At 42.3% G+C, this 20068-nt stretch overlaps 1 protein-coding gene across 1 annotated transcript; it reads left to right on the forward strand.

Moving 5' to 3' along the window:
• Positions 1 to 1603: 1603 nt before the first annotated feature.
• DCT (dopachrome tautomerase) lies at positions 1604 to 19188 on the forward strand. The gene is made up of 8 exons (XM_005516440.3): positions 1604 to 2107; positions 10022 to 10321; positions 11698 to 11798; positions 12872 to 13038; positions 14659 to 14838; positions 14932 to 15067; positions 16506 to 16707; positions 18566 to 19188. Exons 1-8 carry the CDS (start codon positions 1807 to 1809, stop codon positions 18745 to 18747), a joined length of 1569 nt encoding a protein of 522 aa, XP_005516497.3. The 5' UTR covers positions 1604 to 1806; the 3' UTR covers positions 18748 to 19188.
• Positions 19189 to 20068: the final 880 nt, after the last annotated feature.

Raw genomic sequence — 20068 nt, forward strand, 5'->3', positions numbered from 1 at the left:
GATAAGTGAGTGTTCACTTTAATTGCTTTCAGAAATTATGTGGGTAACTTTGGTACAAGACATTGTTTAACACAGGTTCAAAGACAGATCTTTCACACATCAGAGAGATGTATTTGGGTGTTGAGTAGGATGGGGAGGAATGTTTTTCAGAGGGTTTTTGGGTCAGTGCTTCCATTTATAACTCCTGAGCTTCTTCAACATATTTTTTCATCATGTATTCACACTTTCTGTCTTTTTCACATGCTGTGTCAAGAGCAGCAGACAAAAGGCAATACCAGGTAAGCTGAATCCAAAGTGAGGTGAGTTGTAACCCATTTCAGAATACACAGTATTGCTAATATGCTTTATGCCTCCATAAATGAGGTAGAATCATATTTCAGTTTGTCTGTCAAACAATAAGTTTTTGATATAAAGATCTGAGAACCTAAAAGTGCTGATGACAGTGTCCACAGTGTGGATGAACCCTTTAGCTGGATGATGGCAATAATTTGCTGCATAGATCAAAAATTTCTTGTTGCAGAATAGTGAGGTTGAACACCCATGTAAGTATTGATTAGCACGGACAAAACCACGGCTTTTTTCATTATACATGCTTATAAAAACAACTAAACAACAGAGCTGGGGAAGGTGGAAGGGGAAGTTAGTGAAAGCTTTCAGTGAAGCAAGGGGAGTTGCCAGTTTTTATTTAGTATGGTGGACCTGAACTAATAGCTATTGCTTCAGACTCACAGAATCACTTATCACTACTTTATTTTTGCTTATTCATTCTATTGCTCTAGGAGTTGCATCGAGGGCAACTAGGAGCTTTTTAAAGATATTTTTGTTGGTGTACTGAACAGAACCACTTAAGTGCATGTCTGGTGTGTGTATCGATCTCACAGACTGTCTCCTGCCAGGTGGGTAATAAATGCTCAGCTGTGACAGTTCTGTAAGTCTAGCAGCCAGACCATCTCTGCAACAACCTCTGGTGTAATGGTGGGGAAAGGATTACAGAGCAAATAAGGACCATTCACTCTTTAAAAACAATTAAATAATTTATTTTGCATGCAAAAAGGCTATTAGGAAGGAAACCCTTCCCCACTTGCCACTCAGATGTTTTCAGCACAAGCACTGAAGTTCAGCTGTTGGCAGGTGGAATCTCCATCCCAAATTTATAATACCACATTTATTAATTTTTGTTAGTGGTGCTTCTCTGTCCTCTGCTCTTCCAGCTAGTTTTCCACTGCTGCTGCTTTAATGGAAAGTATTTTCTTGCAGTGAATGAACTAAAAGAGAATAAGTTTCTTCTTTTATTTATCATCTGTTTACAGGGTTTTGATTAAAAGAATTAATGTGTTTCTCCAGCCACCTCAGCTAAAACAAGACCATCAATTTCTCAAAGCTCATAAAAGAGTTGGAGAAATAAATCTGAGGCATTCATTCTCCTGACAAGCTGCCAGAGCCTGCAGAACTTGCTTTCAGACTGGCATCTTTTCTGCCCTTGATGTCATGTGCAAAACACGAGGATTTGTACTGTGCTAATCCCTCTAATGAGGGCTTCTCCCAACCTCTATATAAACCCTGCTCAAAGCCGTGGCTGCTGGGCAAGCACCACAGAGTCAAAGCACCCGTCTTTTGAGCTGCATTCAAGGCAATTAGAGGCTGGGATTAAACAAACACCCAACACCAGCATCCTCAGCAGCAAGAGTTATTATCCTGGTTGGCTGGGGCATGGAGCTGTGGTGAGGCCACGTTGTCCCACAGTGTACATTTCCCTGCTCTCTGCAATCAGGCCCAGCAGGGAGGCACAGCCTGCACCCAGCTGTAATGGGAGCCCTGAGGTGGCTCTTCTGGGCAGGGCTGGGTTACCTGAGCTGCTGCTGTCCCCCACAGGCACAGGCACAGTTTCCTCGTGTCTGTATGACGGTGGAAGCCCTTCGCCTGAAGCGCTGCTGCCCGGCCTTGGGGACAGAGCCAGGCAATATCTGTGGGTCCCTGCAGGGCAGGGGACGGTGTGAGGGGGTGCAGGCAGACACTCAGCCCTGGAGTGGCCCCTACACTCTCCAAAATGTGGATGACCGGGAACGGTGGCCCCTCAAGTTCTTCAACCACAGCTGTCGGTGCACAGGTGAGATGGGTGCTGCGGGAAGGGGATGGGGATGGAGGGGTGTGCTAACCTTGCTCCAAAGGCCAGAGACATTCCTGGTGGTATAAAGGTATAAAGAAGGCTTCAGTCATTACCAGTATCCTAAAAGTTCTTCCATATTCATGATACTGTTAGTACCTTTTCAGAGCAGCAGGGTCAGAGAGTTTTCTCTCATGTGAACTTTTGTATTTTTCTCTTTGCCCATGGAGTTGTCCCTGTAGCCAGTGATCCCCTTTCTCCACAGGGTTTTGGACCTTTCATTGCTGCTTTCAAACCTCTATCACTGCTACTCATGGTGCACTGAACCTGGATCATGTGCATTGTTTGATTCCTCATGGACTAGTACTTTGCAGCATGACTTAGCCCTGTGTGCTGAAAGTCTCCCAGTGTCAGGCCAGGGTGTTTCCCAAGTTTGTTAACTAAATTTACATCTTACACTCATCCAAAATGTGTCTGTACAGCCACCAAAGGGGTCATTCCATCCTTTCCCTCCTCATCTCCAGCTGCTACTTCTCACTGTGACTTTACACGGGCTCCTGGGTTTGCATGCTGGAGGTGAAATGGATCTGGGGGGAGATGTGCTTGAAGGCTAACCTGGCCAAAGGGGTAAGATTCCAACGAGACCGCTTCCCTAATGTGGCAGGAGGCAGTGAGCAGGAAGGTGAGCTCAGGGCAGAATAAGGTGACAGGACCCTTTCTCAGCAACAGCCCTGGCTGAAGTGGGGTTAAAATGAGCAGGCACTGCATCCTCAGCTCTGACTTCTGTGCAGGACTGGCAGGAGATGGCACCACTAGTAAGGCCAAAGGCACATACCAGGCACTGAAGTCTCTTTCTAGGCACATTTCAAATGAAAACTGGGATTTCTTGTTGAGAACATCAAGAAAATTGTTTGAATTTTCTTACATGAGAAGAATAAACTCTTTTGCTTCAGTCTGATTCTTAGAACGAGCTGAACTGTTTTGTCTAAAATGTATACCTTGCACTACCCAAGAAAGCCCAGATTAATCTGGGAAGGCAGCACTGCAGAGAATTTCAGCCAAAGAGGTTAAATTTTCCATTACAGTTATCAACTGGAAACAGAGAGGTAGTGGCAGATGACTTAAATGGATACATGTTACTGAAACTCCTCAAAATAATAACAACTGACTTTATAGTATACATCAATTTTTATCTCTTCCTTTGACTGGATTTCAAATGCTTGTGCAAAAAGACTTTTCCAGGTGGTTTGCAATAAAAAGAAATTGGATGCACATTTTTTTTCTTGAAGGTCTTTACATACCTCCAAAACTTAAGTCAGGTATCACATACAGACACAGATCCTGGGTCAGAAGAACACTGGAGCACATGGGCATGCTACAATATTTATGCAGTTAAAGTAATTAGAGCATCAAAACCTGGGAGTAAATTCAAGAGCAGTGGAGACAGACATGGTCTGCACAGGCAGACATTAATTTGCTTGTCCAAGTAGAGATAAGCACTGGTATTTGATATTTGCAGGACTGGATCCAAGTTGCATGAGCAGAACGTAGTGTCCTTTCGTTCAGCTTTACTTCTTCTGAGCTGGATGCTCCCCTTGTCTCTTTAAATTCCTTGGATTTCTCATTCTCCTTGCAGTTTTTTAAATCTAAATATACTGGTGATAAAACAGTAAGTGAAATGTATCCTTAAGCATGATTTTCAGAAAGTTTTCCTGGGCTGTACTCTGCTTGATGCTGTATGCAAAACCATTTCTGGGAGAATGCTAAGAAGTTCACAGCTGTGTGGGATTTGAATTAGATCTGATGCTTTTACAATGCTAGTGATCGTGGATCCGTGTCTATTAGGAGTTCTTAGTGGTTTTTTTTTCCACTTGGTTTAATACACTGGTTGTCTGCACACCAGCTGTAAGTGGCGTGATGTGTGGTATTTATTAGGCATCTAGAGCTATGCTACCTGTGTAACATAATTGTAGGTAACATATGGTAACAGAAATTAAATATGCTCTTTCAAAGGGACATGGAACACAGCACACCTCTGCCATTAAGGTATCTTTTTTTCCAAGTGAATTTTATGTACAAACTGCCTGTTTGGAATGGTTCCTGGATTTTGCAAACTCCAACCCCATCAAGGCTTTTTCTAGCACTTTAACAATATGAACAGTCGTGTTCCATCTTGGCAGTGTTTAATTTATAGTTTAGAAACGGTGTGAATGATAATCTATGGGAACTCCAACAACCATGTAGCTGAAAATTTGGTCAGACAGTGCCAAATGAACATGTCACATAGCTGGAAGTGTGAGGAACAGGGGCTGAGGTCTTCCAAAGGTGGGATTCTGGAGTTTTCACAATAAATTTAGCTTTTTGCTAAAAACTTAGTATCTAAGGAGAAATGAAAATTTTTCCATTTGTTGAAGCTGTTCACCGAGGAAAAATACCTTAAAATCATATCTATCCAGGTCTGGGTCCTGGATATTTATGGAGCGACCCCCCTAACAAACCAAAAAGAAAAAGAGAAAATCCCAAACACAAGTATGGATGAAAGGCTATAATAGGATCCGATTAATTTTTTTCCATTTCTAGGCTTCGGCAGATAATATGCAATAGATTTTTTTTAACTGAGGACAAATAGAACAAAATAAAGATCCAGCTTTGCTTCCCACTTTTTGTGCCAAGGGCCATGGTCAATAAGCAATTGCAGGTTTATTGTCAGAATGATACACATTTCACTCAATGTGTTGGTTGCAGCAAAAATATCATCTCTGTGAAAAAAATATGGGGTTATGGAATGAATGTAGTTGGAAGGTAGCAAAGAGTTTTTCGTTCTTGACTAATTTCAATTTTGAATCTATTGAATGTGTTCTACAATTGGTTTGGGTGCCCCTCATATTATTCAATTTATATAAATTCTTAAGCTGAAACTACCTGATGACAGATCCTGACATTGTGCAGTACATGTGAAGGAGAATGTGCTAACTTGTTTTTCAAGAAGGTGTACGTATTGAATTAGACCAAGTGATAGATACATGAATCCAACCTTGAATATTGAGACCTGTAACTCTTTACACAAAACAGTATTTTAGTGAGATAATTAAATTTAGTTTAGAAGAAAACTATTTTAGAAGACTTGTAAACTAAATGCTATTTTGAGTTCTGAACGATAACATTGTACTGCTGGAATACAGATCTGGTAAAGCATTTTAAAAACTCAGTACAGAAGACTATTGTGAAAAACCACTGCAGTCATGTGGTTGCTAGTACAGATTGTGACAGTGATTAAACAATGACGTAGCTTGAGTTCACTGAGGAGTTAAACATAATTGTCATTGTTTTCTGCTTCCACTTTCTAAGGTTATGCTGAACATTACTCTATTTTTAATTGAATTTTTTTGAGAGAAAAAAATTAAATCCTTTGAATTCTTGTTTTGTTTACAATATATTGCAATATATTCAAGCTGGGGACAGATGATTTAACATCTATTCTTTATCTGTAATCATATTGTCAGTTACGCCATGTAGCTGATATGGTGGCTACCCACGAGGTAAAAATTTGGCTTCTGAAGTGGTTATAAAATACACTTCATTTACTTGTTGTAGGGTAATGTGTCTGTGGGATAATACGAAATTATAGCCTTGATGACCCTATTAAATCCAGTGTAGGTACAGATCTTCCACATCCTACAGCCTGTGAGCGTGTCCAAATGAAGAGCTATAAAAGAGAGAAGAGATAACCGTTTGTCCCACATGGTAGCAGTCCTGATCCCAGCCTTGAGGAATTGCAGTATGCAGGTGTTTCAAATCTGATGTCACTCCTGGCTTTAATGCAATATCTAAAGGAGCCTGAAAAGGAGCCCTTTCTCCCCATCTGATAAATGATGGATATTAATAATGATGGACATTAAACTGTTCTCTATAGTAGGAAGAGGCATGACAGCTGCTTGGGTTTCATCTCGGTACACTAAAACAAGGCAGAAGACGGTTAGTGTTGAGTGGGTTCATTTTCACTGAAGAAAAGACACTAAGTTGATGGAATTATTAATTTGTGTTATGTTTGGTGACTGAAGGCCAGCCACGTGTTACAATCACTAAGAGGTAGAAAATCCAAGAGCTCAGGCATCCCCCAGTCTTGAGAAACATCTACAGTGGTGTGTGATGTTAGCATACACCAGTGATGCGTATGACCACACACTGAAGATCAGGTCAAAAAAAGTGTGTTTTTCTCAGTGCCATGCCCATGGATTGACCCAGTGGGAGAAATTCAGAAAAGCCAGATTCACCCAGCTGGACTGAGAAAGAGCACCTTAAGTATTACTGACACTGGGTACAGAAGAAGACAGCTCCCAAGGCATGTGATCCCATCTCCAGACAAAAGGGTTAATGGAGAATATGCAGATTTTTTTGACCAGCGGCAGTACAGTGGGCATTTCTGGAAACAGTGGAACAAGCTGGGAGCATCCAACAGTGATATGATCTTCCTGTGTACCAGAATGACTTCCCACACTATATTCTCTGGAAACCACAAGAGACGATAATAATCTCTTGGCCCTGGCAGAGCCTCAGGGAGGTTGTACACTGTGTTCCTATGTGTTAATCACTGAAGGTGAAAAAATGCTAAGGCATGAATCCTTGCATGTTCCTAGGGTTCCTGTGTGCAAAAGGATCTTGAAAGGGTCTCAACTGCCTTACTGAAAGTATCTACTGTGCACTATATCCTGCTATTGTGAGGTTATTATTCCTGTTCTCATGGACCTGTACCATTGGGTCCATCACCACTAGCATAGCAGACAGGGAAGTTGAGTTGTAAGAGACCAGCATTTCACAATGCTGTCATGTGGGAAGTGCACACGGCAGTAAATGAACTTTCTGGAAACAGGAATGCACAATGTCCAGATCAGCGGCCTGGTAGAATGCTTTAGAAACAAATACTGAAAGAGCGATTTGGGTGGGTCATAAAAAAGCTGGGTCTGATTACTGCAGTAATTTCTCTTTGAATTATGGGAAATCCCACAGACCTCCATCATTTTCTTGCCATAACAGCAGTCCTGTGACGCACGCAGTCTGTTGAAAGAAAATTACGAAAAGCAAGCTTTGATATCATAAAGTGTTGTTCTGTTTGTTTCTGACAATGGAACATTGCCAAATAGACTTGAAGATGTGATAAAAATGTTCAACACAATCAGCAAAAATATTGCGGTGTGAAATACCACTTTGCCTGGAAATTGTGTCCCATTTGCAAATCTCCATTGCAGTCCTCCTAGCTTAGTAAAAGCTCATGCCCCATTGAAAAGTGACTGGGGAAGTGATGGAAGGAATGGAGCCCTTGGATTCCTTCATAGATAGGGTGGTTAAGGGAGAAAATCCTGCAGAGCATCAATTGGATATAATTAGTGCCTGCCCAAGGGAAACAGGTAAGCAAGTCATTGGTCCACCTGGCTCCAGATACATACAGCTGGAGAAGAGCTTTCTTCCCATGAAGATAACTCATCATTTCAGGCTTTTGCAAATTTCTTCTCAGAGCCTGAGTACATAGAATATACCTAAAATTCAGATAGTCTGATAAAATGATTTCAGGCATCAAGACCTGCAGATTTAAAGGGCCCTTCCTGAGAGAGGAATAGACACCATCAGAGCCTCAACTAGTGCCCAAGAGTGTCTTGTTCTGATACCAGAACAGACAGCAAAAACCTGTTCCTGCACTGACTTGGGTTCTGTTAGTGCTGTATTTCAGTGTGATGCTTATCCAGCACTGTGAGTAGAGGGGTCCCTTAAATGACTACAGGAATTACTGCCAGTCCCAAAAGAAGTTGTTGACAGATCTTTTCATGGTTATTTTCTTCTTTTTCCCCCTTCTTTTAAGGATTGAGTTGTACCCGAGTGTGAGGGTCAACAGATGCTTTCCAGAAGTTCATGGTCCACAACTGAAACTTGAGCAGTATACATGGCCTAATTAGGCAATGCTACAAGATATTCTTGATATTTGTCATCTGGCCAGTTCAGGCTGGAGTATGTGATGGACTCTAATAGCTAGGCTGAGTCATGAAGAATGAACAAGACACAGGTAGTGGAGTACACTGAACTGATAACAGTAATTGTGCTGTTCTGATGGAACCCTGAAGATATTGTGATCAAATAAATCTTCCATGTTGCTTACACCCCCCCATATCCATACAATCCGCACAATCTGCTTTGTTTCATATAACTATAACCTACTTGCTTTTTCTGGTGTTTGTCTTCATCCCCTTTAGCCCATGCAGAGACCCCTGGATTTGGGTGCCTTCCCTCATAGCTGGAACATGGCAGCTGAGCCCAGCTGCTTCTACTTGCATCACGACAAAATGTAAGCCATATGTCTGGAAACTGTCCTCATGGGATGCCATCAGGATGTGCATGATCCAAAACCTCATTGAAGTCTTCATGCTTGTGGTGCCTAAGCTTAGCCCTGATCCTCAGCTTCATGATAACCTGTAAACTTAGAGGTCTCAGGGGCTCTGAAGCAACTGTAACCAACCTACAGTGGGTCCAAACTCTGCAGTAAGAGCTCTCATAACTTCTTGGCAGGTCTCACTGGGGTCTGCCACAGATGTTTACAGTACAGCAGCCCTTACCCTAAAAACTCGACATATGCTTCAGAGCCTTGTTGGTAACAGCCCTTGTAACGCTGGGGGTCTTTGAATTTGGTAATAAGCCCTGTAGCCACTGACAGTCTGAAATCTTGCTTTAATGTTAATTGTTGTTCTGGTCATAGGCTCAGGCCTACAGCCTAGGGACATCTGCCCATGCGGGAACATTTCATAAGACACTACCCCATCCCCATGTTAGTCCTGGATCTAGCAGCACCAATACGTGCGGTGAGCAGTGAGATTTTATGGCATTTTGGAAAATAATTGGCATGGTTGCTGTGGAATGAGTGTGTGGGGAGCTGGAGGGGAGGCTGAGGACGGGTTAAGGAGTCAGTTCAGATTTCTGATAGCAGTGTGGAAATCCCAGAGGAGCCCTGGTTGCCATTCTGCTCCCCCCTGCCCCTGGCAGCATCGCCCCATGTCCTCCACAGCTGCAGCCTGCCAGCACGCAGGCAGGGGGCAGGTGTGTACTGCGGGAAGGGCTGGTTGTTCCCTGGCTCCCCCAGAAACGGGGGAGCAAGATGCAGTAGGGCCTTTCTGCTGCTGCCAGCTGTCTGCCACAGCGTGCAAGGGACCACACGTAAAGCGAGCTCTGCTTTCCCGGGCTCTTCCATCTCATCAGAGAGTCTGAGCTAATATCCTAGAGCGGACCCGATTACTTTCCTTAGGAGTGATGCCAGCAGGGAACGACAGTACTGCAGTGTTTCTCAGGCTGTTATTGCAGCACTATTTAATAATGCTTAAAGCGTGACCAGCAGCAACCCTGGTGCTTGTCCTGGTTTGTGTTGGGCCCCAGATACACTTCTAAGAGGTACTAGTTTCACGTACGTTTTGTCCCTAAGAGAACTGTTTTGTGTAGGGATTTTTTTCTGTGCTTAAGGATCCATGTGAACTGACCCAGTTTTGGGTTTGATCCTGGAAGTAGAGCAGTACTTGAGAGCCAATCGAGCAGAGCACTTCATCACTGGCTTAACCTCAATTGCTCAGCTCTCTGTTCAGTGAGAGTCCTCACGTGCCTGAGGGCTTTGCAGAGCTCTGAGCACCTCAGGGCGTCAAGCCCATTACCCAGCACTTCCCCAACTGGCTGAGTGTTATTCTTGGCCCTGCTGTGACTCTGGGAATCGAGCCAGCCATCCTTCTGGTTAGTCAATTGGCAAAGCTGCCAGTCTGCTCAGCTGCTGTCCTTTCCAGGAACTGGCATCTCTGGGGAAGAAGAGCACTAATTCTTCATTCTCCTGCATTTCACTGTTAGTTTTCCCTGATTCATAATGTCATGACTGATTGTTCCCTCTTGATCCAGGGAACTTTGGTGGCTACAACTGTGGTGAATGCAAATTTGGCTGGACCGGCCCTGAATGCAACAGGAGGAAGCCAGCAGTTGTCAGGAAGGATGTCCACTCTCTGACAGCAGAGGAGAGAGAGCAGTTTTTTGATGCTCTAGACCGTGCCAAGACGACCATTCACCCGGACTACGTCATTGCAACTCAGCACTGGAGAAGCCTGCTTGGTCCAAGCGGAGAGGAACCGCAGATTGCCAACTGTAGTATTTACAACTACTTTGTCTGGCTTCATTACTACTCAGTCAGAGACACGCTCTTGGGTTAGTGCTTTTCTTTTCCAATGGACTCTGCAGGTAAAGAAAAGAAAGTACCACTGCTGAACAAAGGTCCCAGTAGTAGGCACAGAGCTGTGGAGCAAAACAGGTGGTGGTGAGAAGCTGGTGGCCATCAGTACTCAAGGGAGATATCCTTTGGACCTGCTGTGGTCTGGTCCCCACGCCCCATGGCACCTGGAGCACACCAGTTGTGTTCCTGGTGCACCTTCAGTCTGACAGAGAGCAATGCACACTTCATTTCACTTGAGTGAACTGAAGTGTGGTCAGGCAGCGACTGACTTCAAAAAGATGTTCTCTGTCCATAGGACAAGATAGATAAAGTAGTGGTGGTGGGAAAGGGGCTCTGCAGTGGTGAAGCCACAGGCCATGCAGAGATATTCAGGACCAGAGTGCACTGCTTTCTGTGGCTTTCAGCAATTCACCAAGAATGGGATTTGCTTGACTAATCACAGTCACCTTTTAAAACCAACCTAACTTAGAGGTTTGGGTATCTAACCCCATGCTTTCTCCCAAGTTCAGATTCCTAGGCCTCACTGCTTTTCTAGACAGAAGCACCTACACCAGCACCATTTCACAAATCCTGCTTCTTGCAGGAGGTGCACCAACTAGTATGGCTTTTCCAGCTGGCAGTCCCATGTGCAGACTGGACGGCCCGTATCGATCTCCTTGCTGGAGGGTGACTGCTACTCTGCAGTGGGTATCGTTCAGTTTGCCCCTCTGACACAGCTCCGTTTTGCAGGGAGGAAGGAAGCAGCCTCTGGCCTAGTGAGAGCAAAGGTTCTTCAGCCACATGGAAAACAGCCATGGGGAAAGGGAAAGGGAAAACTTCTAGTGCTGCTGCAATGGTAAATAAATGCATATGTGGGTTGAAGGTTTCTACAGTTATAAACAAATCCACATGTGGTTTGAAGCCTCTCACCCAGCAAAAGCACAATACAAGAAATAACAAGCACAATTTGAAGAAAGCTGGCAAAGGGTTCTGGATTACTATTGGCATGGAATGTTCTCTTCATGGATAGCTGGTGTAAGTCTTTCAGCTGAGCAAGATAATGAGATAATGCACATATTAGCAAGGATATACGGTTTTAGAAAGTAAAACAGCTTTTAAAATCAAAATCCACTAAAGCAAGAAGAAATCTTCATAATATCCAACTTTTTAGGTAATGTGAAGTTTTGATAAGCATTGAAGCAAATATCTACAGAGGAGTTTTTTTCACTTGTCCCAAGGAAGTGATGTAGCTTCTGACGTGTGCACTCTTTTCAGAGACGCAGAGCTGAAGGTTCTTATTTAACTCCACTCCAGGCAATGAAAGGAGGTGCTCATTTGATGCCTAAATGCTTGTTTTATCTTCCTTTTTTAGGTCCTGGCCGCCCCTTCAAAGGTATTGATTTCTCCCACCAAGGACCTGCCTTCGTTACTTGGCATAGGTACCACTTGCTGTGGCTGGAGCGGGAACTGCAGGTTAGTTGAACAGCCTTTCCTTTTCCTTGCACAGCTTCTCCCTTTTGCTTTGTCACTTTGCTGAGTTACCCAGCCAAGGATAAGCTACCTCCTAGGATAGTTTCTCACCCAAACTCCCAGGATTGTTTGCTCATTGATAATTTTCTTGTTTTGTTTTAAGTGAAATTAGTGCTTTCTGATTGCTGAGGACTGAATGGTTTCTCACCATGAACAGTGATGTGAAGGTTATCATGGAGATCTTTTTGCCTTCATCTCCACAACAGAGGATAGAAGACGTGAAGTAACAGTATAAAATTGAAGCAACGCTTTCAATGTAAAATTTGGTAACAGATATTGTTGGCTGATATTGAAGATACTGTTCCTATTAAACCAGCTCTAAATATTACTCCCTTTAAATATGACATATTATACATTTAATACATACATACATATATTTAACAACACACCATTTAAAGAAATATGTTAACATGCCTGAGAGCCAGTTACAGAAGCATCGACTCATTTCCATTTGCATGGCTTCTTATGCTGGCAATGTTGCTGTATTTCAGCCTTACAGATCTCTAATGAAAATGGTTGCTTATCAAAATAGCTGCAGGATCTTGCTTGTGTGAAATCGTATCTGGCAAGCAAGCACAATCAAATGCACTGTACTCCCCTATTAACACAAGTTCTGATTCCTCCCCAGGGCCAGTTTTCTGGAACGAAAGCCAACCACATGCACAATTTTACCCATTACCCACTTACATCACTCAAAGCCTCTTACTTGCTTAAGGCTCAATTCATCTCTGCTCCTGCTCTCCTGCCTGGTCTCTGAGCTGGCAGAAAGCCTAACATGGCCTAAAGAAGTGCAGTCCCACAGTAGGGAAACTAATGACAATGTCTTTGCTTACGCTGATTTAATGTCACAATCTTTTGGAAGGAGTTGGAGCGGCACCATGAAATGCAGGTAGTTGAAATGCAGAATGCAAAGCTGACTATTCAGTGAAATATCCAGTCAAACAGCTTGAAGGAGTCCCTTTCTTTCTCTTCCCTTTGGAGTCGATTCCCAACTAATGCATTTCTGTCCATTGCAGCGCCTGATGGGCAACGAGTCCTTCGCGCTGCCCTACTGGAACTTTGCCACGGGCAGGAACGAGTGTGACATCTGCACGGACCAGCTCTTTGGAGCATCACGGCCTGATGACCCGGGCTTGATCAACCTGAGCTCCAGGTTCTCCCGGTGGCAAGTAGTTTGTAACAGGTAGGAGAGTATCCAGGGCAAGCTCGCATATGGACAAACCCTTGCTGTCATTCAGCATTGACAGCATGGGCTGCTCTCTCAGTGTGAGTGAGTGGCAGGAAAGGAACCAAGACATCTTCTTTAAAACTGGAAATTGCCATCAGTTTATGTGTAGATGGTTCTGTGTAAACTTTCTCGTATTGTGGAAGTGTGTTTTTTAAAGACGATTCTTCTAGTACAGGATTTTAGTTGATTTAGCCAATTCATGGCAGCCAAAAGTCTGAAGAGTTTCCCCATTGGCAAGTATCTTTCTAAAAAAGAAATGCCTGTGTGTTGGTTCTCTATACACCAAACTGATCTCAGCAGCAGAAAATTGTTTTGGCACACAGGAAGCTAGAGATATGCTGGAAAGTCTGCTACCTTGTTTTGGATGAGACTTTAACCCTGATATATTTAAGGCAGTTTGGGGATTGACTTTGAAATATCTGAGATTTCACATGAAAAACAGCACTGAGCCAGCTAGGAGCTTGCTGCCAGCTCTGTGTGGGAATGTGCTGACTCGTGTGAGAGCAGGGCTTTGACAGGGGATTCAGATGTGGGATCAGGATGCTGTGACATAAAATGCTGTTGGTTACAATACCCATACATCATTCTTCTCTCAGCTTAGGGGCAGTGTGCAGTTAGTCAGACAGAGGTACCAAAAGCTCAGGGTTTTTCAAAAGAGTCTCTTTTTCTGGATACCTAAAGAGATATTTGAAATTCCAGCTTTAGGCACCAGTTTGCTTTAAGTCTTGCCCCTACTTTTCCCTCAAAAGTAAATAGGGCTTTGTTTTTTTTCTTGAAAACTGAAGTGACTAAGCTTTTGCCTCACCAAGGTTAAACTGAGAAGAGCTTTTGTTTACTTCAGAAGTTTCTGAAAATGCTGTTTCATTTCATACTGAATAGAACAGATTTTTTTTTTTGTTTCAGAAGTGTTACACAGTTTTTCTCCTTCTCCTTCCCTCTTCCTCTCCCTGATATAAAGAATTTGCTCCCCATTAGTTACTGGGTAACCCCTGAAACAGCAGGTTGCTCTAGAAGGCCATGAATAAAGAGGATGCAATGCATTGCTTTTGCTTTCCGTCTAAAGGGGATGAGAGATGGCAAGTGAAAACCTGTTTTCTGTCATATCCTGCATTCTCTCAGCTCACGTTTCCATTAATTTTTTCCCTTTTTGCTAAGAGTTAAAAAAATAGTCCTTATTCAGGAATGAAAGTTTGTCAATTCAAAATTGAAAACTGTGTTTTACATTGCCTGACAAAAACTTCTTCCAAAGCCCTTGGGAGGGGAGAGGGCATGATGGGAGTTGTGCTTGCCTTTTTAAAACATCCTCTCTCTGTGGACAATGAACCTGGTAACTCTTGATCTAAATGACTGATGGTCCACAGAGGATGATGGGCCACAGAAAGCCATGTCATGGTGATGGTCCTGCAATAAATTCATCTCCCAGGTGGGAGGTGAACTGAGCTGCCCCGGGAGGTGTCCATCCCAAACCTCTGCTCTCTCGCACGTGTAGGCAAGGACTCTATACTGCATGAGAAAAAGCCAACAAGTAAGTGCTCGCCTCTCTCTGACTTGTGCTTCTCTGTGTTCCGTGCTCAGTTTGGATGACTACAACCGCCTGGTCACACTCTGCAATGGGACTGAAGAGGGGCCGCTGCGGCGGAGGCCGCCCCGTGGCTCCAGCGAGCAGCTGCCCACTGTCGAAGATGTCAGGAGGTGCCTTTCCCTGCAGGAGTTCGACAGACCCCCCTTTTTCCGCAATTCCAGTTCCAGTTTCAGGTTTGTCCTTCGGCTCCTCTAGAGCTGGTTTTGTTTATGAGCACATTTGTCAGCAGAATGTGGTTACTTGATGGTGCTTTTACCCACCTGCAGGAATGCGCTGGAGGGTTTTGATAAAGCAGATGGAGCCCTTGACTCGCCGATGCTGAGCCTTCATAATTTGGTTCACTCTTTCCTGAATGGGACCAGTGGTCTCCCTCACGCAGCTGCCAATGATCCCATCTTTGTGGTATGTCTTTTACCCACAATTGTGACTGACAATGGCTGAGGCTCAAAGGCACATTTCTGACAAGGGATATGCAGAACAAGTAAAGTGAATTCCCTAAAAAATACTTTATTTAAATAGAAAAGGAGGAATCCTTTATCTTTTCTTGAACACTGCCACACCTGCATAAATGTTGAATAAAAAGGAAAAGGATCTCAGGGTAATTTGTAAAATATAAAATAAGATTCTAGGGAGAAGAGCTGCTAGTCCAAGTCATGCTGCCTTGAATAATTTCCTTAGGTGATATTTAAATCTAATGGCTTATATCACACAATTTTACAGCAACAAGGTAAGGTGAAAGTGGGCATAATTATTTTAAAGCAGTAGATGGAATGGTTTATTTATTTGTTTCAAAATTTACAAGCTAAAAAGAAGTCCATCTAATGTCAGGGTATTTTGGGAAATAGAACGTGGTTTCAGTGGTGCATCAGAATAGTGCTGCACTGCCATGAGCAGCACAAACAGTATTGTGCAAATAAAAAGCCAGTAGTAGACTTTGCTTATACATCTTTCTCCCCTGGTAAATTAATGCAAATTTATTCTCTACTTTGTTGGATTAAACCACAGTGTTTGCATTACATATATAAATTCTTCATATATTATATCTATATATTATGTAGATACATTTCTTTCTTACCTTTATTTTAAACTTTCAACTTTTTTTTGAGAAATCAGTCCAAATACTTATGTAGCGGTTCTTCAGATTGTTTCCTCAATAATCCTTTAATTCCTGCATTAGTTTCTTTCTTACATGGTGAAATTAATTTCACTAAGCTGTAATTTTGTACAAAAGATTATTTCCTATAGGATATTTTCCAAGTTTTTCCAGGGTTGTAATTAAAATACACGAGTATGTCAGAAATTAGTTTCAGATATTTTTAATAGTTGTCTGAACCAATTTTCCTGCATTAGTTAGTTTTAGATCTATAAACTCACCTGATCAAAGTCATGGGCATCTGGAGCTGTGGGGCTGGTGGCATATGCTCTAAGATGACCATGACGGAGTCAAATTTCCTGCAACTTTCCATACTTGTTCAGAGACAAGAAAGATTAAAATAATTGTGAAAGGCACATTCACCTGATTGAGCTCAGCATCTCCTCACCTGTGATGATTCACCTGCCCATTTGATGTCAGCCGATGTTAAACTGTCTGGAGAAAGGTCTTATTTTGAACAAGCAGCAACAAGGATGTATAAAGCAAAATGTCCCATGTGGAAGATCAGTTTAGTTTTTTCATGAGCTTTCCTGATTTCCCATTCTGTAAATCCCATCTAAATTAGATTAGCCTCTTCTCTCTCCCTCTCAAAAGCTCCAGCTACCTTGCATGTTTGTTGAGTGTTTTAAAGGTGGCTGATTTCTGAAAGAGCTTAATAAATGTGCGTGCCCGTGCCTGGATTTGCAGGTTCTTCACTCCTTTACTGATGCCATCTTTGATGAGTGGTTGAAGCGTTTCAAGCCCCCTGACAACGCTTGGCCTGAGGAGCTGGCCCCCATCGGGCACAACCGGCTGTATAACATGGTCCCGTTTTTCCCTCCGGTGACCAACGACGAGCTCTTCCAAACCGCCGAGCAGCTTGGCTACACCTATGCCATCGACCTGCCAGGTATGTCCCAGGGTGCTGTTCCTGGACAAGTGATGAGACAGCTCACATTTTCCATGGCACAGGCATATATATAAAATAAGGAACTTTTCACGAAACGCACAGGTCTATTCACCTGCTCACTTCCCAACCTTTATATTTAAGTATCTGGAGAGATACCTGGCTGCTTTTTGTTGTAACTCTGAATTTTAAAGATTTTCCACGTCCATAGCTGGGATGTGTCTTATTGTTTGTCTATTTATTTGAAATTACCTTTGGCACAAATCAGACAAAGACAAAATAGCAAGAAAGCAAAGTTTTTATGCACAAAATCCAAACTTTGCAACAAGATATTAAAATATTTGTAAAAGGCAGAAGAGTAAGAACTTCATGAGAACCATGCTTCAGCTGCTTTTCCAAAGATTAGATCTGAATAGTTTCTTTCTCCGCTTCAGTATTACTTGGAGAGGCATAAGGTGCTTATCTAACCTGTGTGGGCAGGAATTTCTTCTAAATGCTTACCATATATCTCTGGTTTTAATCTATGGAGACTGTTTAAATGTCTATAGACTGCAAAAGATTGAAACCCTTGTCCTCAGGCTGCATTCATGCAGGGGAGCCCTGATTTGTGGAGGCATGCTGGCTGCTTCTGCAGTGCTTTACTCAGGAGCATCCCCAGAGTTTTCCCTGAAAATTTCAACTTCTCCTCTTAGGGAGTTGAAGTTTTCCTCCCTTTGGATTACTGTCCCCCTCTCCTTCTTTGCAAGTGAGGCACCCAGAGAGGAGCACAGGTAGCTTGTGACTTTGTTGCTTCTAACTCACACCTAAATAAATTGTTAGCTCTCTGTGAAGGAGGGTATCTGTCCCTGTCTGCATGGCCTGTGTTCAGACAATACAGCTTTTACATCCAAACCCTTCTCCTATTCCTAAAAGAATGACTTGCTAATTGTAGTTCAGGTAATCACATTAGAAATAAACATATATGAATACATTGCTGGTTCTTGAAAGGTGGCAAAGCAGTAAACAATTAATTTTGGGACATTACTAATTTTTGGAATGACTGCACTCAGCCTTTTTGAAGACTGCAGATTGGGGCACAAGACTTTTAGTTGCTTTTATAGTCAGTGTGGCATCTCCCTTAGCCATCTGTCTCCTCTAACCCATATGTCTAGATAAATATTAAATATGTGCAGTCCTCTTGAGAGGGGTTTTTTTTTTGAGATTGTTTAGTCAATGTGATTATTGCCATATCAGGATATGTAGCATTCTTCAGAAAAGGAAAGCAGGCAATTTTTGCTTCTGAAAGCACAGATGAAAACACAAAAATTCAGCTAAGTGGAGCAATGTTATTACAGGAATAAGCAATATTATCTTTGAAGACAGTGGTTCTTCAGAAGTGGTTCAAAATCAACAGATGTGATCTGGAGCTGGTCAGCAGAAGCACATTAAGTAGTGGTTTCAGTTAAAAGTTTGACAATAGGCTGCTTTGTGGTCTTTAGGAAAATTTGAGGGTTTTCTGTTGACCAATAAAGCTTGGAAGCATCTGTCTTAAAATGTCACTATAGAAAGTTCATAATTTTGGCCAAATTAGATGAAAGAATGGTCTTTCTGTCTTGCCAGTGTTAATCTTGCCCATTCCGAATACTTTAATTATGAATTATTGAAGTTTAAATTCAGCTGTAGACTTCTCTGTCAGGAAGCTTCTCCAGCTCTGGTATGTGTCTCAGTTATATGGTGTGTTATGAATTTTGCCTGTGGGCAGTAGGTCACTAAGCTGCAGAAGTAATTGTAATTATCAGCATGTAGGAAATATTATGTCTTCTGTGTAATTTGCAAAATTGAATTATGGGCTGTCCTCACTTCAGTTGTTTCATATTTTCAGGTTCCCTTGAGGAAACCCAAGCATGGGCTGTCATGGTTGGATCCACAATTGGAGGAGCACTTATAGCTCTGGCAGTGCTTGTTCTGCTGCTTGTCCTTTTCCAGCACCGAAGGCACAGAAGAGGTTTTGAACCACTGATGAATGTGAGCTTCAGCCCTAAAAAGTACATGGGAGAGGCCTAGTGCCCTCACTTCCTTTCTTTGCTTGCTCTTGTAGGAAGCGACCTTGATTGCCTTACTGGTATCTTAGCTGAGACTTTATCACACACTCCTTTGGCAGCTGACCAAATTGTTCTCATTCAGGTTTTTCCCGTTATCTTGTGAATTGTAATGGGTGAAGTCTCTGGGTACATATGAGCAGGGCCCACGTCAGGCTAGATTTTTTCTCATTACTAAATGTTATCTGGAGTGTGTGACACATGTAAATCATCCTCTATAGTTTAGATCGAGACAGCTGAGAATCCAAATAGGAGAAAACCAATTTGAGAATAACCAAGATAATTTTTCACCTCAATGTGTTCTTGATTTCATTTAGCAACATTAAGAAGTGCTGAAAGTTATTAATTCTACATGTATGTTTGAATAATATATTATTTTACAGTTCTCAATAAATATTCTGAATAATATAGTCTTGTTTTAAGGCTCAAAATATTTCATGCTGTTTGACAAAATACTTTAATTCCCTGGTTACAGTTTATTTCAATAAAGTTGAAGACAGCAATAGGTAAACTCTAAAACTCCAACTCCTAAAATTTAAGATCAGGAGTTCCCTGACACCTAGATATACACTTGTGTTTTACCTCTGTGTTAGGGCCCTTGGACAGAAGTTGAAAGTGAGACTTAACTTTTTTGTCTCTGATGTGCTGGTCTATGAATCAAGACTTAAACTTCCAAATTTCCAAGGTCTAGGATGCAGGACTCAAGGTAATAAAACTAAGCTTGCATTACTTAGGTGTGCAGATGGGGAATCAGGTTTGGATGTGGCAGTTGCTAGACCCCCACCTTAAATATTCCTTTATACATTCCCTATATATTTCTTTATTTAGACAGAGATTTGAAGCCCATTTGTGTGGTTCTCCTGTGTTATCTTGGCACGTGTGTTTTTACATAGCAAATGACATCTTGAACAGATCCTGTCAGCTTTGGTGCTTGATATATTACATTAATGGAGTATTCAGACTTTGTATATTGGGGGGGTTTCAAGTCTTATAAAACCTTTGCTTTTGTAGCCTTGAATAAAAGGTTCAGTTAGTAACCGTTTCTGTCATTTCTCTTAGCCTGCTCAATACCGCCTATGTGGGCTAGAAAGAAGATGGTTTTCACATATACTTAGCTTTGAATATGTGAATATCTTTGAATTAACTAGTTTTGAATAACTCACAAAACTTTCCTCTAAAATGCAGACTTTTTAGGTCAAACAAAGTCGTGATTTGCTCATCACACACTCAGATAGCCTTTGCTCCATGAGGTGGACAGTCTGCTGCCATTTCTGCTGTTTTGTGGT

Source organism: Pseudopodoces humilis, chromosome 2 (genome assembly GCF_049639895.1).
Source record: "Pseudopodoces humilis isolate 2021_Gansu_Grassland_sample_001 chromosome 2, ASM4963989v1, whole genome shotgun sequence".
Lineage (NCBI taxonomy): Eukaryota > Metazoa > Chordata > Aves > Passeriformes > Paridae > Pseudopodoces > Pseudopodoces humilis.

What these genes read in the sequence shown, in the direction of transcription:
- DCT (XM_005516440.3), top strand. Translation starts at nt 1,807, where the DNA reads ATGGGAGCCCTGAGGTGGCTCTTCTGGGCAGGGCTGGGTTACCTGAGC. An exon ending in CCAATGATCCCATCTTTGTG is followed by an intron (nt 15,068 to 16,505) that starts GTATGTCTTTTA and finishes CTGGATTTGCAG; the next exon opens with GTTCTTCACTCCTTTACTGA. An exon ending in CTATGCCATCGACCTGCCAG is followed by an intron (nt 16,708 to 18,565) that starts GTATGTCCCAGG and finishes TCATATTTTCAG; the next exon opens with GTTCCCTTGAGGAAACCCAA.